Below are 12,828 nucleotides of genomic sequence, written 5' to 3'. Positions count from 1 at the left end.
TCCCTGAACTGCACAGAGCTGGAAGGCTGACAGCTGTGTCAGGACAAGCACCAAAGATCTGACATGACAAGTGACTAACAAGTTTCTTTCAGTCTATAGTGAAAGAAGACAATGGCACAAAGTGCAAAAACGAAATCCTGAAACAAAATGAAACTGTTTCTTTCTCTTTACCTAAGTGTTTGCTATGAGCTTATTTCCGACCCATAACCTCTGGTCATTTTATAGTACTGCCCAGCCCCCTTTACTCCTCACATTCGCCTGGCCATTTACGCCTGTCCACGGATCAATATGAGCAATTCTTGGAGAAATACGATGTCTCCATGACAACCAAGCCACAAATTCTCAGTGGAAAGCAGTGAGACCAGTAGTGAAATCTCCAGAGATTTTCAGACCTACAAGGCAAGATGTCTTAAAATGCAGGAATGGGCAGAGAGAAAAGCCAGAGTAATTCATGGTTTATTAGCAGTTTAATGATGTCAGATGGACAGAATGAAACTCAGTTTTTAAGTTTAGATTCTTTATCAACACACATTTTTCCCAATCAATATTCACCGCTGGACAGTTTTACATCCTTTTCTTTATTTCACACACACATATAGTATGCAGAACTATATATTCTACACTCCCATCCACTGCCATACGCATTCAGTCACCCAAAATAACTTAAAGGAAGGTTAAAATTAATATCTTTAGGCAGAGGGAGCCCTAAATTAATTCTCACCTGAACCAGTTATGACTATTAACCTTTAATTAATTCTTTCTAACTTCTGTCCAAAACAGATAAAAAATGAGGCTGTCCATTTATCTCTAACAGTTCTAGAAAGGTTTATGGACAGTTCCTGAAGGGCATAAGCCTTAAAGTATGGTACCCCCGATGGTTTGGTGTAACTGAAATATGGAATTAAACGTGTCTCCCTACCCTGGTACCTATTATTTTAAAAAACAATGCTGCATTTTGCTGCAAAGTAGTGAGACCAAGCCAAAATGGTTTGAAAATAGGTGCAGATTTACAATTCACTGATTTCACTTATTCTAAAATATACCATTGCTCATTTCTGTGGAAAAAATGAAAAGGAAACATAGTTCAAATCAGGTACATGACAGCAGTTCAACTCCCAAGGAATCTTGAAGGAGTGGAGTGCACTGAAATATAATCCCATAGCCATGGGTCCTATCTGGGTTCTGAGATGACTTAGGGGACCTGACATGGATTTCAGACTGCACCCTTTCACTGAAAATTAAATCTCAGCAGCACTCCTTGGGGAAGGATCAGGGGACTGTTGGCAGCTGCCCCCTGTCAGTGCAGGCTGCAAGATTTGGAAATCTCTTAACTAAGCTGACAGGCCGCAGAGAGGATGAATCAAAAATATGATACACGGATCAGCACACAAAGATGCAAGAGGGTACACAGAAACCAGATAAAGCAGGAAAGGAAAATATCAAGTGAAAAAAAGACGTTTAACTCTTTCACTAAGGGATACTGTGTGCATGTTACCTACATGTTGGTATGTGGGCCAGACCCACACCTTGCTTACCTTTCTTTTATTTAATCACACATTATGTTTTTAATCAGCTATAATAATATGCACTTTAAATTTAATTGTTCTCCCTTCAGATTCAATTAATAAGGTTCTCACATATACCATACATAGATAGAGAAATAAGCAACATTAAGACAAATCCCATAGCCACTAGAAGGGGATGCACCTTATGTACATCACTGCAATTAATCATTTCAATGTTAAAAATCATTAATTGAACTAACTACTGTGAGTTGATTTGAAAAAGGAATCAGGTTATAACACTGTCAATTTGCTTTTCTCCAGACCTATAGCATCTGAACGGCTGCTTTATATTCAGCTATAGTAGGGACAATCCTTCTAATTTTTCATAATCTTACTCAACCTTCAAAGGGTCAGACACTGTACATATATTAACTAAGCAGTTTAGTCCAAAACTAATGATAATGAACTAGTAGTGTCAGTTTTCTTTTTGGTCATAAAGCCTTTATCCTTCCTAGGACTTGAATGCTTGATGAAAGAGGAAAGGATAACAGCTCCACACTATGACCCCAGGAGGTGACCATTAATTTGACATTGCAGCTGCTAAAAAGGAAGGAGCATTACAATGTGCTTTATTTGATTGGCTCAAAAGCTGTGTCATATTTATCATTTAATTCTCAGTGACTATCTTTAAAGGGCTCTCACCTGGACTCTCAGACTCTTCCAAGACACATCGGTCAGGCATATACTCAACTCCTTGGAAGTTTGCTGAGTTTGAGCAGCTGTCATGCTTGCCCACACTGACTGCAGCTATAAAGAAGGAAAAATAGGGTAGAAACTTGTAATATATTCACAAATAAAACACTTTTCTTCTTTGTTACAGTTCTTTCAACATTGAGGTCATTCTTTGCAAACAAATAATAAATTAAAAAAATAAAACAGAACCTCTTAAATATTTATTTGGTAGGCACATAACAGTTAAACTCCATAGATGTGACTTTTTTGGGAGAGAAGTTTGAGGGATCAGCTTAAATGTGATCTCTTTGTAGTGAAAAACTTATTCATTTTCCTTGCATAAGTCTGAAACAGTAAAGTAAATTAGTAGCCCAACAAAATGCTTCCTTGCTCTACCAAAAGAAACTGGTAAATGGAGTAAACAATCAATTAGAAGGTCTTGTAAATATTGGAGTCACACACTGGAGAATGGAATTGTGTTTTATTTTGGTCTACATTAATATTTTTTAAAAATGTGCTACATAAGACACCTGAAATGTGATGCTGATATTTTACAATATTTATATTGTAACAGCATAAAAAGGAAACTGAATTGTAGTTTGGAGATTATCTAATTAGGAAAACATATCTTTCGTATCTAACTGGTGAATATTTGTGATTCTGAAGATAAGAAACTACACTCAATGAGATCTGAATTTTAAAATTTATTTATATACAATTTACCTGCATATTCACATCGATACAATGAAAGTTTTTCTATACAGCAAATAAGCAAGAACTCTGCCCTGACAGTCACTGTCTTTGTCACAGCAGGTAAATGTTTCTGTATCATCTCTGCCCCAAGCCTTTGCTGATCAGAAAATATACATTGGTAAAAAAGGATAATTACATAGTTAATGTAAAACTGTTACACATTATTTCATAGAACATACACAGTTCAGACGGACTTAGATCAAGCCTTAAGTCCTCAGACCTTACCTTCATTGGTAACACTAGTAACTGGACTTGAATTTTTTCTTAATTGTACAACTAATTTAGGTCCTAATCCTGCAAATTGATTAATGGAGGTGGACCCTTGCACCTGCATGCAGCCCCAAAGTAGGGACTCTTCACAGACACCCTTAGGATCAGTTTTCAGGATCAGGGTTGTGGTCATGGCTGTGTGCCAGTCACCTTTTGCTGAATTTTGCAAAGGTGAGTATGTGATATAAGAAGGGAATCCTCTCCAGGTAAACTTCAATGGACAGTCCCCAATGTTAAAAGAAATCAAGTTTCTGCTCATTTCAAAAGAAACTGGTCCACATGAGATACATTTTTTTTGTGTGTGCTTGCACAGCACCTAGCATAATGGGGTCCTGGTCCCTGAATGGGACTCCTACCTGCTGCAATGACACAAATTATAAATGATAATAATGACCATACTAATGCCCTGCATTTTCCATCAGTCTATAACTTTTGGACCCAATCCTGCAATCAGCTCTATTAGTGTGGACCTCTGCATCCACATGGAGCCCAACTGAAGCCAAGAGTGCTCTAGATCCAATCCAGGATTGGGGGCCTTATGTAAATAATATAATAACGAAATATCTGATAATATAAAACCTTTCACCTGAAAAAAAATTAACTTTCTCAATGAACTGAATGTCTACGGCAGCGTCAAGATAGCAACCAATCAGTGTAGAGCAACTTGCACAATGAAGAACGGGCCAAGGACACCAGGAAAACTTCTAATCTTACAAAAGGGTGTGTGGAATTATTAACATCCACACAAAGAAGAACTTTGTTTTTTCAGGTCCCTCTGAAAAAGCCGACAAAATAAACTGCATGGAACTCAGTGTATCTATACCAGAGAGTAAAGAAAGGGCTGAGAAAGGGGAAGAATAGTCAATAATGAATAATGAATTGTTCACACAATGTCTTGTACACATGCACCAGAGGTAATTTGCAGGGGTGGGGGGGAATTCACCCCTGTGCAGAGGGGGCCAGGGTAAAGTCTATGCATCATGTCAGTCTCACTTAAGGTCTCAAACTGAAGGGTGTATAGGCCACTAGCTAGCCCTCTGAACAGGTCTAAACACCAATTGTCAAACATTCACAAGAACAAAAACCTCTTTGAGTGGATATTCAAAATAGCAAATTGGAGAGAGGTGCAAACTGTCAAACCATTCTGAATTCATGCAAAAGTTCATAGATGCTATATTTTTGCAGAATTCATGCATGACTTCTGACTGAAATACATAATTTCCCTCAGAAACATTATGCCAAAACCTGTATTTTACTGGCATATATTTTAAAAATGCCAAATGTTCACATTTTGATAACACTGCTAATTATTTAAAATGGAAGCATTAGCTTTTTGATGCTTTTTTCTTAACTACTTTCATGAAGTAAGAAATAAAGGAGTATAATGATAAATTGTTGCCCCGGAATACATTTTTGCCAAGGCAAAATGCATGTTTTGTTTTGTTATCCTAAACATGTAAGTGTTTTTCAACTCCACTAATTGGGAATAGAGCAAGTAGTTGTGAGGAGTAGGATTCCTTGAACAGTGCACAAGAAATATTTGTTCAGAAAAAAATAACCAGAAATATAAGCTTACATGCTGGATTTTGAAAGAAAAGTTTTTTGTGCCAAAAGTACTGGAGTATTTTTCTAAAACAGCCTATCCTATTAAATATCCTGGACTCTACTGAGGCAAGTGATAGATTGGTTTGACAAGGTAGGTGAGATAATAACTTCTGTTGGACCAACTTCTTTCCAGCTTACACAGAGCTCTTCTTCAGGTCTGGGAATGGGTATGTCTACACAGCCAACGTTAAATTGCTGCCCCGGCATCGCTTTAACTTGGGTGTGTAGCCACGGCTCCAGCGCTGTAATAAAACCACCTCCACGTGGGAATAGCCTCCAGTGCTGGGAGTGCTGCTCCCAGCCCTGTAGCACTGTTTACACTGCCACTTTACAGTGCTGAAACATGAGTCGCTCAGGGGTGTGTTTTTCCGCACCCCTGGGCGAAAAAAGTTTCAACGCTGTAAGTGGCAGTCTACACTACAAAATTAAATTGACCTAACTTATGTCAGCATACAGCCGTAGCAGTAATCAAATCACTTGTGCATGTCTACATTTTGCTCCATGTTGGTGGTGTGCATACCAACCAGGAGTGCTTGTACTGTCAATGTGGGGCACTGCGGGATGGTTTCTGAAAGCCAGTAACGGTAGACGTGAACAGTGCAGTGCCTACATTGACACTGCATCGACCAACTACATTAACATTAACTCTACACCTCTTATGGAGGTGGAGTTATTAAGTCAGCATAGTGAGGCAGTTACATTGGCAGGAGTGAAATTTTAGTGTAAACACTTACATAGTTAGGTCGGTATAAGCTGTCTTGCGTTGATCTAACTGTAGTGTAGACCAGGCCTGAGTAAGAACTCTGTGTAAGCTTGTCTCTCTCTCACCCACCAAAGTTGGTCCAATAAAAGATATTTCCTCACCCACCTTTTCTCTCTAATATCCTGAGACTCACATGGCTACAACAATACTGTATATATAGACTGGGTTGTTAGTTATACACATGTGAATCTGAAAGTCAGAGCTGCTCAGAAGAAGAGCATTAGGAAAGTTTCAAATACAGAATATTGTGGCGACAAGGGAAACTCTCACAACAACTGCCTCCCAGCAGAGAAAGAAAAAAATCCCGCCCCCCCCCCAAAAAAGTATAATGACCACTAATTCTGGCCCATCCTCAAACCCTAATGGGTTCCTGGTGCAGTTCATGACTCTCCAGAGGGCAGGTGGGCTTTATTTTTACTCAGTAGTCTGCCTCAGATAAGGTTAAGTTACTAGCCCTCTAAGAAGCCACTTTGTATAATATTTCATCCAGATAAGATGATATCATTTCTGTGGCAGAAAATACCGAATTGTAGTTTAGCCCAAAATGTGATGTGATATTGAGTCACATTTCACACTTCTGAGTCACAGTTCTTTTGGAATTCCTCTTTAGGGAATTATACTGCAGGGGGAGGGGAGTATATTGTGTAGGACAATTACCATACACTTTCATGTTCAGTCATCTCAGCTAGCCAAACCATAGGGGAGATAAAGCCATGGCTTTCTTGGGGGGATTATTGGTGTAGCAGCCGCTGTCCCTCCTCACCCGCCCCCGACTTGTGATCCAGGTAATCAGGGAGATCAGATATCTGGGGCGTTACCAAGGGGTGGGTCATAATTCAGTCCTTTTTCATTTTGTATATATGTGTTAGTCACTTGTGCTAATTAGGCCTGCAATTTGTGTTTGCCTGGACAATTGTGTCCCTGCCTATGGGGAAATAGTAGCAGAATTTAAAATAATTTGAGATCAAAGTGAATAAACCAACATCAGTATTGCCAACTCCAAATATTCAAAAATTATGAGACCCAAAAATGAGATTGACTTAAAAATCTTGAAATTTTTAAAAAAAATAAAATCAGAAGTTCCTTTTTATTTGTGTTCTGGTTTTTGAGCCTTTATCCTTAGCATTTTCAAGCATTTGTCCACATGCATCCCTAGAACTTTTTTTTTTAGGAAAGCAGACTCAATGGAATTGCATGACTCTCAAAGCTCTGGCTTTAAGAAAAACACCAATAACACGAGACTCTCAGTAAAATCATGAGAGCTGGCAACATTGTGAACGTAAATGTAGATGAATAGTCATAGCACATAATTTACAGTCATAATTTAAACTACAAAATTACTGTATGTACTGTACTACTTATAAAGACAGGTTTCAGAGTAGCAGCCGTGTTAGTCTGTATTCGCAAAAAGAAAAGGAGTACTTCTGGCACCTTAGAGACTAACCAATTTATTTGAGCATGAGCTTTCGTGAGCTACAGCTCACTTCATCGGATGCATACTGTCTTTTTACTTATAAAGAGTTTCAAATCTAATTCCTAATAATCATTTTCACATAAGGAAGGTATTTATAAGAAAATCATTAATAGGAGATCAAACAGACTGCAGAGTTTATGTATCTCTGCCTAGTCAGTGATAGAGCAGTACACAAATCTCACCAGATAAAACTTAGATATACCCCACAGTACCCTAGTTAAATTACAAAATGATAATATCAGAACTGTTTTTTTAAAAATATCACATATTTTGTGCACAATTTGAAATGGAATGTTCCTTACAAACAATCTCCTAAAAGACAAATGAACAAAGGGAATTGAAAAGTTAAAAATAAGAAAGGAACACTCTGGCCCAAATAAAGAGTGAAAGTCAGAACAGTGTTATGTAACCCTGGAGAAAGTGCAGCAAGTTAAAATCTTACAACTGACACTATTTACCCTATTTTAAAATATCCCTGTCACAGGAAAAGAGGGTTTATTATAAAATATCAAGAAACTGAAAAGATTCTTAGTAAGGTTCTGGTACCTAAAAGGAACTATAATCTTTCCCACCACATTGATGGGACCGAGGTCATTTATTCTTCTTAACATATACGCAACGTGCCTGAGGTGGCATGTGACCAAGATTCATCACCAAATTTGGTCCGCTGGTTGGATCATTAGTTTGGTACTGACGGGGACTGCAATGTGAACAATCTGATCCTCATACACAGGAAGACCCCTTTGCCCTACTCTGTCAGTTTAAAGGGGCCTTAAAGTGGGTATAAACCATATTTATGCCCACTTTGAAGCCACCTTAAATTGCCAGAGTAGCATAAAGAGGCTTTACAATTTATTTAGTGAAGTCAGCTGGCCATGACATCACATCAAAGGGCCCGCCAGGCAGGAAAGTGTCAGAAACCTTAGTATGGAATCCAGATTTGATTGGCTTGGTGCCTTGAACAGCACAAGCATGTAGTATAATCCTTATTTGAATTGAAACTTTATGTAAATAGTTTCATATTATTTCAATCCTGCAAACTCAAATCACAAAAATATAAAGTACTTCAAGTACTTCACAGATACCTTGTGTGAAAGACACTTTTCAGTGATGAGCAGTGCTTTGGGGATATACAGCAGGAATTAATCACTGTAATTTCCATCCATCCTCAGTTTAAACTCTGAAAAGCCTCACTAGACTCTGGTTGGAAACACCATATAGTGAAGTAAATATACCTTTGATCTACATACAGATTCTCAAGATGGAATATGGAAAAGAAGAGGATTTTTCATTGTATAGGTAAATAACCTGATCATGGTTTCATTTTGTTTTTTAATAAGGCTATGTGTTTTAATGATTTAAAGAGAGATCATAAAAATCAGTGGAGAAATCTACAAGAAACTTGCCATCCTAGAACAAACTGACTAGAGCAAAAACAAAAATTACCCTTCAATCAAAAGAGAGGGAAGCTGGCCTGTGGGACTAGAGAACTAAAAGATTTATTAAATTATATCAAGGTTTGAAACACAGGATACAGCAACCTAAATATGAGTAAAGTCTGTAGTTGACCAAAAATAAAGCGGGGGGGGTTGAAGGTTTCTTCAGTAAACAAGTTGAAAAAAACCTGTTAGATGACACTATTACAAGAACATGCAAGGACTACAACCTTTTACTATGCTGCACCTAGGAGGCCAGGTGCAAAGGTAGGGAACAAAAGCTAGTATCTTATCCTGAAATCCTACCTAACAGGTGTCAATCTCAAGAGAGAAGATTACTACATGCCTCATAATATTAGTGAAAAACTGTACCAAATATCTGCAGTGTTCTACAAAATCATTTTGAAACAGGATACCCACACAGCACAGCACAAATATCCTTATTCCATACAGTACTCCTTGCTGTGGCAGGATGCAGAACTCTGGGAAACGGGAAGAGGATTCATAAAAATAGGAAAGACACGGTTTCCTATCCCACCAGATAGCCACCTTCTGCCCCACAAAAGTGTATGGTGTTCCCATGTGGAGATGAGGGAGACATGACAAGCTGGAGGGGCATTAGGGAAACACAGATCATGTCAGATGTTGTACCAGTTTGTTCTAGGATGGTGCAACATCAGTGACACCTCTGTACCTTGTGTATACTGCAGAGAAGGCAGTTGGATGCAGTTGTCAGGGGAACCAGACAAGAGCAGCAAAGCAGGGAAAGGAAACATACTGCCAGTGGTTTGGTGGCCTGGGAGGAGTGTAGATGGCTGGCCATCTGTAGGAAGTGGCCCTATTGTTCCTTTAGAATTAATGAGCCACGTTATACAGGGGCCCTGCTTGGCCCCCGTCTTCTTCCCCACAGAAACTGCACAGAGTCCTCCAGGTGTGCTCTTACTGAAGCTTTATTTCAAGTCCCCTTCACCAATATCACCACAGTTCTCCGTGCGCTCACCTATTTACAAAGTTTGCCAAGGTTTAGGCCCTCTCAGCAGGAGCTGAGGGGAACAGAGGTCTCCCTACTCTGAGCCCTCTGTGTGACTAGCCTCAGCTAGCCCTGTTCCTCTCTCTCTGTACTTCCTTCCTGTTCCTCTTCTATTCAGCCCCGGGCTGATGGGGTGAACTGAGTTCTTACCCTACCCAGCCCACGAGCCTGATTGAATCATTATGCCCCAATCAGCTTCTCTGGTGAGCACTAATTAGCCTCCAAGTGATCAGCGTGCAGGCTCACATACTCACTCCCTGCACTGTCACACGTGTCCTTAGCTGTTTGGTGCTGCTGCTGCCGCCACCTGCAGTAGGATGTGGAAGAAGCAAAGATGATGTGTTTTTAGCAGTAATACCCTCTGCCCTCACTTCTTTAGTCTGGAAGAGAAAATTGTGATAGGGTATATAAACCCCGCACTGGTGTCAAAGGGGTTAAAGAGCTGCTGTGGGCAGGGCTTGTCCTGTCTCTCCAGCCTCTATAATTATGTCAGGGGTAGAGTAAAGGTTTAAAAGCAGGAAGTCCCAGATGGTTGCTGGGCAGCTCCGGGGGACAGCAGACAACAGATCTACACGGAAATGCCTGTTTATGCAGTCTGAGGTGCCCTCCGGGTTTTACAGTGCCCAGATGGCAGGAGTGCCCATCAGTTACCCAAGAACCATGACAGGGATATGGACCGCTGGTTCAAAATTCATCTCAGTAACAGGAAATATCAGATTTAGGCTAATTACTGGATTTTGGTGTCATTTTTTAAAAAATTCACTGATTTATAAAGTTGGAATTTAACTGAGAGCAGCCAGTTGTTATTTTACAGTAATTAAATATCAGATTGGCACAGTTTTCATTACCCTTTTCTTAAAAAAAAAAGACAGATTAAAGAATTAATCTGTACAGTCCCTTAAATTAGGATTCTACAGTAAATGTAGCAGCATACGGCAGTTGGTATCACTTTTAAATAAACTAGTATAAAATGAGTCCATCTGGAAACTAAATGGAACTAAAGCAACAAAGTTAATAGCACTGAGCTAGGACAAAACACCAGCAATTTATACTGCAGGGCACAATCCTGAACTGGCAGACAGAGAGACTCGAATAGATGATCTAATAGGCCTTTTCCTTGTCTAATTTCTACAATTATGACCAAACATATTAAACAGATGCGTCGTACTGCTCCTACCTCCGACCTCCCCAGAAAGTCTCTGTAAAAAGCAGGCCAGGGGGAATCTCTGCTTACTAGACATTAGTTCTTACCGTTTATGGATCACAAACTTGGCAATACAAGACTTAAGTCTCCCAAAATGAACTTATATCTTGACTGGGAGACAAAAATATTACATTTTAGCTGGTCCATAGATCATAATACAGGTGAATCTGCCACTAGCTTCCTAATGTGAGTGACAAGAAGGTATCCTATCACTTTGGAAACAGATGATCGAATCTTGAACATTATTCATGGTATCAGACCTCAGCATTATGTGGTTATCATTAACTTGCCTCGTACACCTAGAAATGCATAAATACTATGTCATGTACCTGGTGCAGCCAGGGTCACTTCACTTAGCAAGGACTCATTTATTGTCAATGACATGGCAGAAACATATGACTTCCCCTGCACGCAATGAAGTTATGGGCACATCAGGTGCACAGCCCACCACCACACCGAGTGAATGAAGACTAAAATGTAATGCAAATAGTATTTTTTCCTTCTAAAAGTACTAGAGCAGATTTTAAATCTTTATATATTTTAAAAAGCCATGTCTTTGAGGATAGCACTTTCCCAAGACTGTGAATCAGGAATTTTCTGTGATTCTTTCCCCAATATCCTTCAAAGTTTTATTCACCCAGAGGGACTTCCTTATTTATCTCAACTGGTTATACAAGCATGTAACGAATTATGCTCTCAAAGGATGTCCCATTTTTGTTTCATTAGTGCAATGAAACAGTCACACAGTTTTTAAAGCAATTGACTTGAGCTTAGTTGTGATTTACACAGGTACGTGTCCACGTACTGTATATACTATAAATAATAAAACACCTTACTAGTAAAATTTGTCTCTAGATTCTGCTATAGAAAATGGAATACTTTCACATAAAATCTTCTACAGCGTTTCTTGCAAAGTACTGCAGTACAGACATCACTGAACTTTGTAAAGGGGGAAAAATAAAGGAAGATTATTTTAAGATGTAAATCCCCTTTCATTTTTTTATTATTATTATTAGACATTGCTTTTATTTCCTGGCTTCCTTTTGCACCTAGAAAGCATAAATGTCATTTCCCTAGAAATGTTAGTACAAGTTTTCACTAAATATGGTGCAGAATTAACTTATCCACTCTGTCCTTGTTTATATCTATCTCACCACTTTCCCCACCCCCCAAAAAAGATCAATGAGCGGCAGCAGTAATCAACTTTTTATGGGAAGTGGAGGTACTGGTAGTTTTAAATTTTTGTTACTATATACAGCAATTGCTATGATTTTCAAAATCAAGCAGCATTCCCATTCACTTCAGCACTGGAATCAACGGGGGAGATATTTTACGTGTAATGTAATTATCCATCAGCATATAAATACTTTTTGTAAAACAAACACAAACAAACAAACAAACCAAAAGCCACTCATAACTTGACATTATAAAACAGTGGTTCTCAAACTTTTGTACTGGTGACCCCTTTCACATAGCAAGCCTCTGAGTGCAACCCCCATAATAAATTAAAAACACTTTTTTATATACTTAACACCATTATAAATGCTGGAGGCAAAGCGAGATTTGGGGTGGAGGCTGACAGCTCATGATCCCTCCCCAGGTAATAACCTCATGACCCCCTGAGGGGTCCCGACCCCCAGTTTGAGAACCCCTGTTATAAAATATTAATATTGTCAAAATATTTCAGAAAACTTGATATACTTAGGATTTAGCACCTTATAATATGTATTGACTTGAGTCAAAACCTTTGTAGCCTAGATTCTGTTTTACCCTATTGCTGCAGAAGAATCCTAATCACACAGAAGCCAAAGTGTTTGGTTTAAAAAACTGTATGACGACACTGAGTTATATTCCTTTGCACCGTGTGAACATCATGGTTTGCAGACTCTTCCCTCCTTTTAATCTATGATGCTACAAGCTAAACTCAGGGAAAACAAATTTGGGGAGACTGCCTTGATTAACCTCTCTTGGCCAAGTTATTATTATTTTGCATTATGGCCTTCAAGATGTATTACTGATAGGAAGGTAAAGCCAACAGCAGCACAGCATGACTCTG

At 39.0% G+C, this 12,828-nt stretch overlaps 1 protein-coding gene across 4 annotated transcripts in view; it reads right to left on the bottom strand.

The window, feature by feature from the left end:
• Positions 1 to 12,828, bottom strand: part of WDR72 (WD repeat domain 72) — a 218,622-nt gene that overhangs the window by 50,307 nt on the left and 155,487 nt on the right. For all 4 annotated transcript variants that reach the window (XM_073303832.1, XM_073303831.1, XM_073303833.1 and 1 more), the window contains one exon: positions 2,208 to 2,312. In XM_073303832.1, coding sequence (XP_073159933.1) covers positions 2,208 to 2,312 — 105 coding nt within the window. The remainder of the gene's footprint in view (positions 1 to 2,207; positions 2,313 to 12,828) is intronic.

Source organism: Lepidochelys kempii, chromosome 10 (assembly GCF_965140265.1).
Source record: "Lepidochelys kempii isolate rLepKem1 chromosome 10, rLepKem1.hap2, whole genome shotgun sequence".
Taxonomy (NCBI): domain Eukaryota; kingdom Metazoa; phylum Chordata; order Testudines; family Cheloniidae; genus Lepidochelys; species Lepidochelys kempii.
The sequence above is the reverse complement of the archived record's forward strand: the minus strand, read 5'-3'. Positions and strand labels throughout refer to the sequence as shown.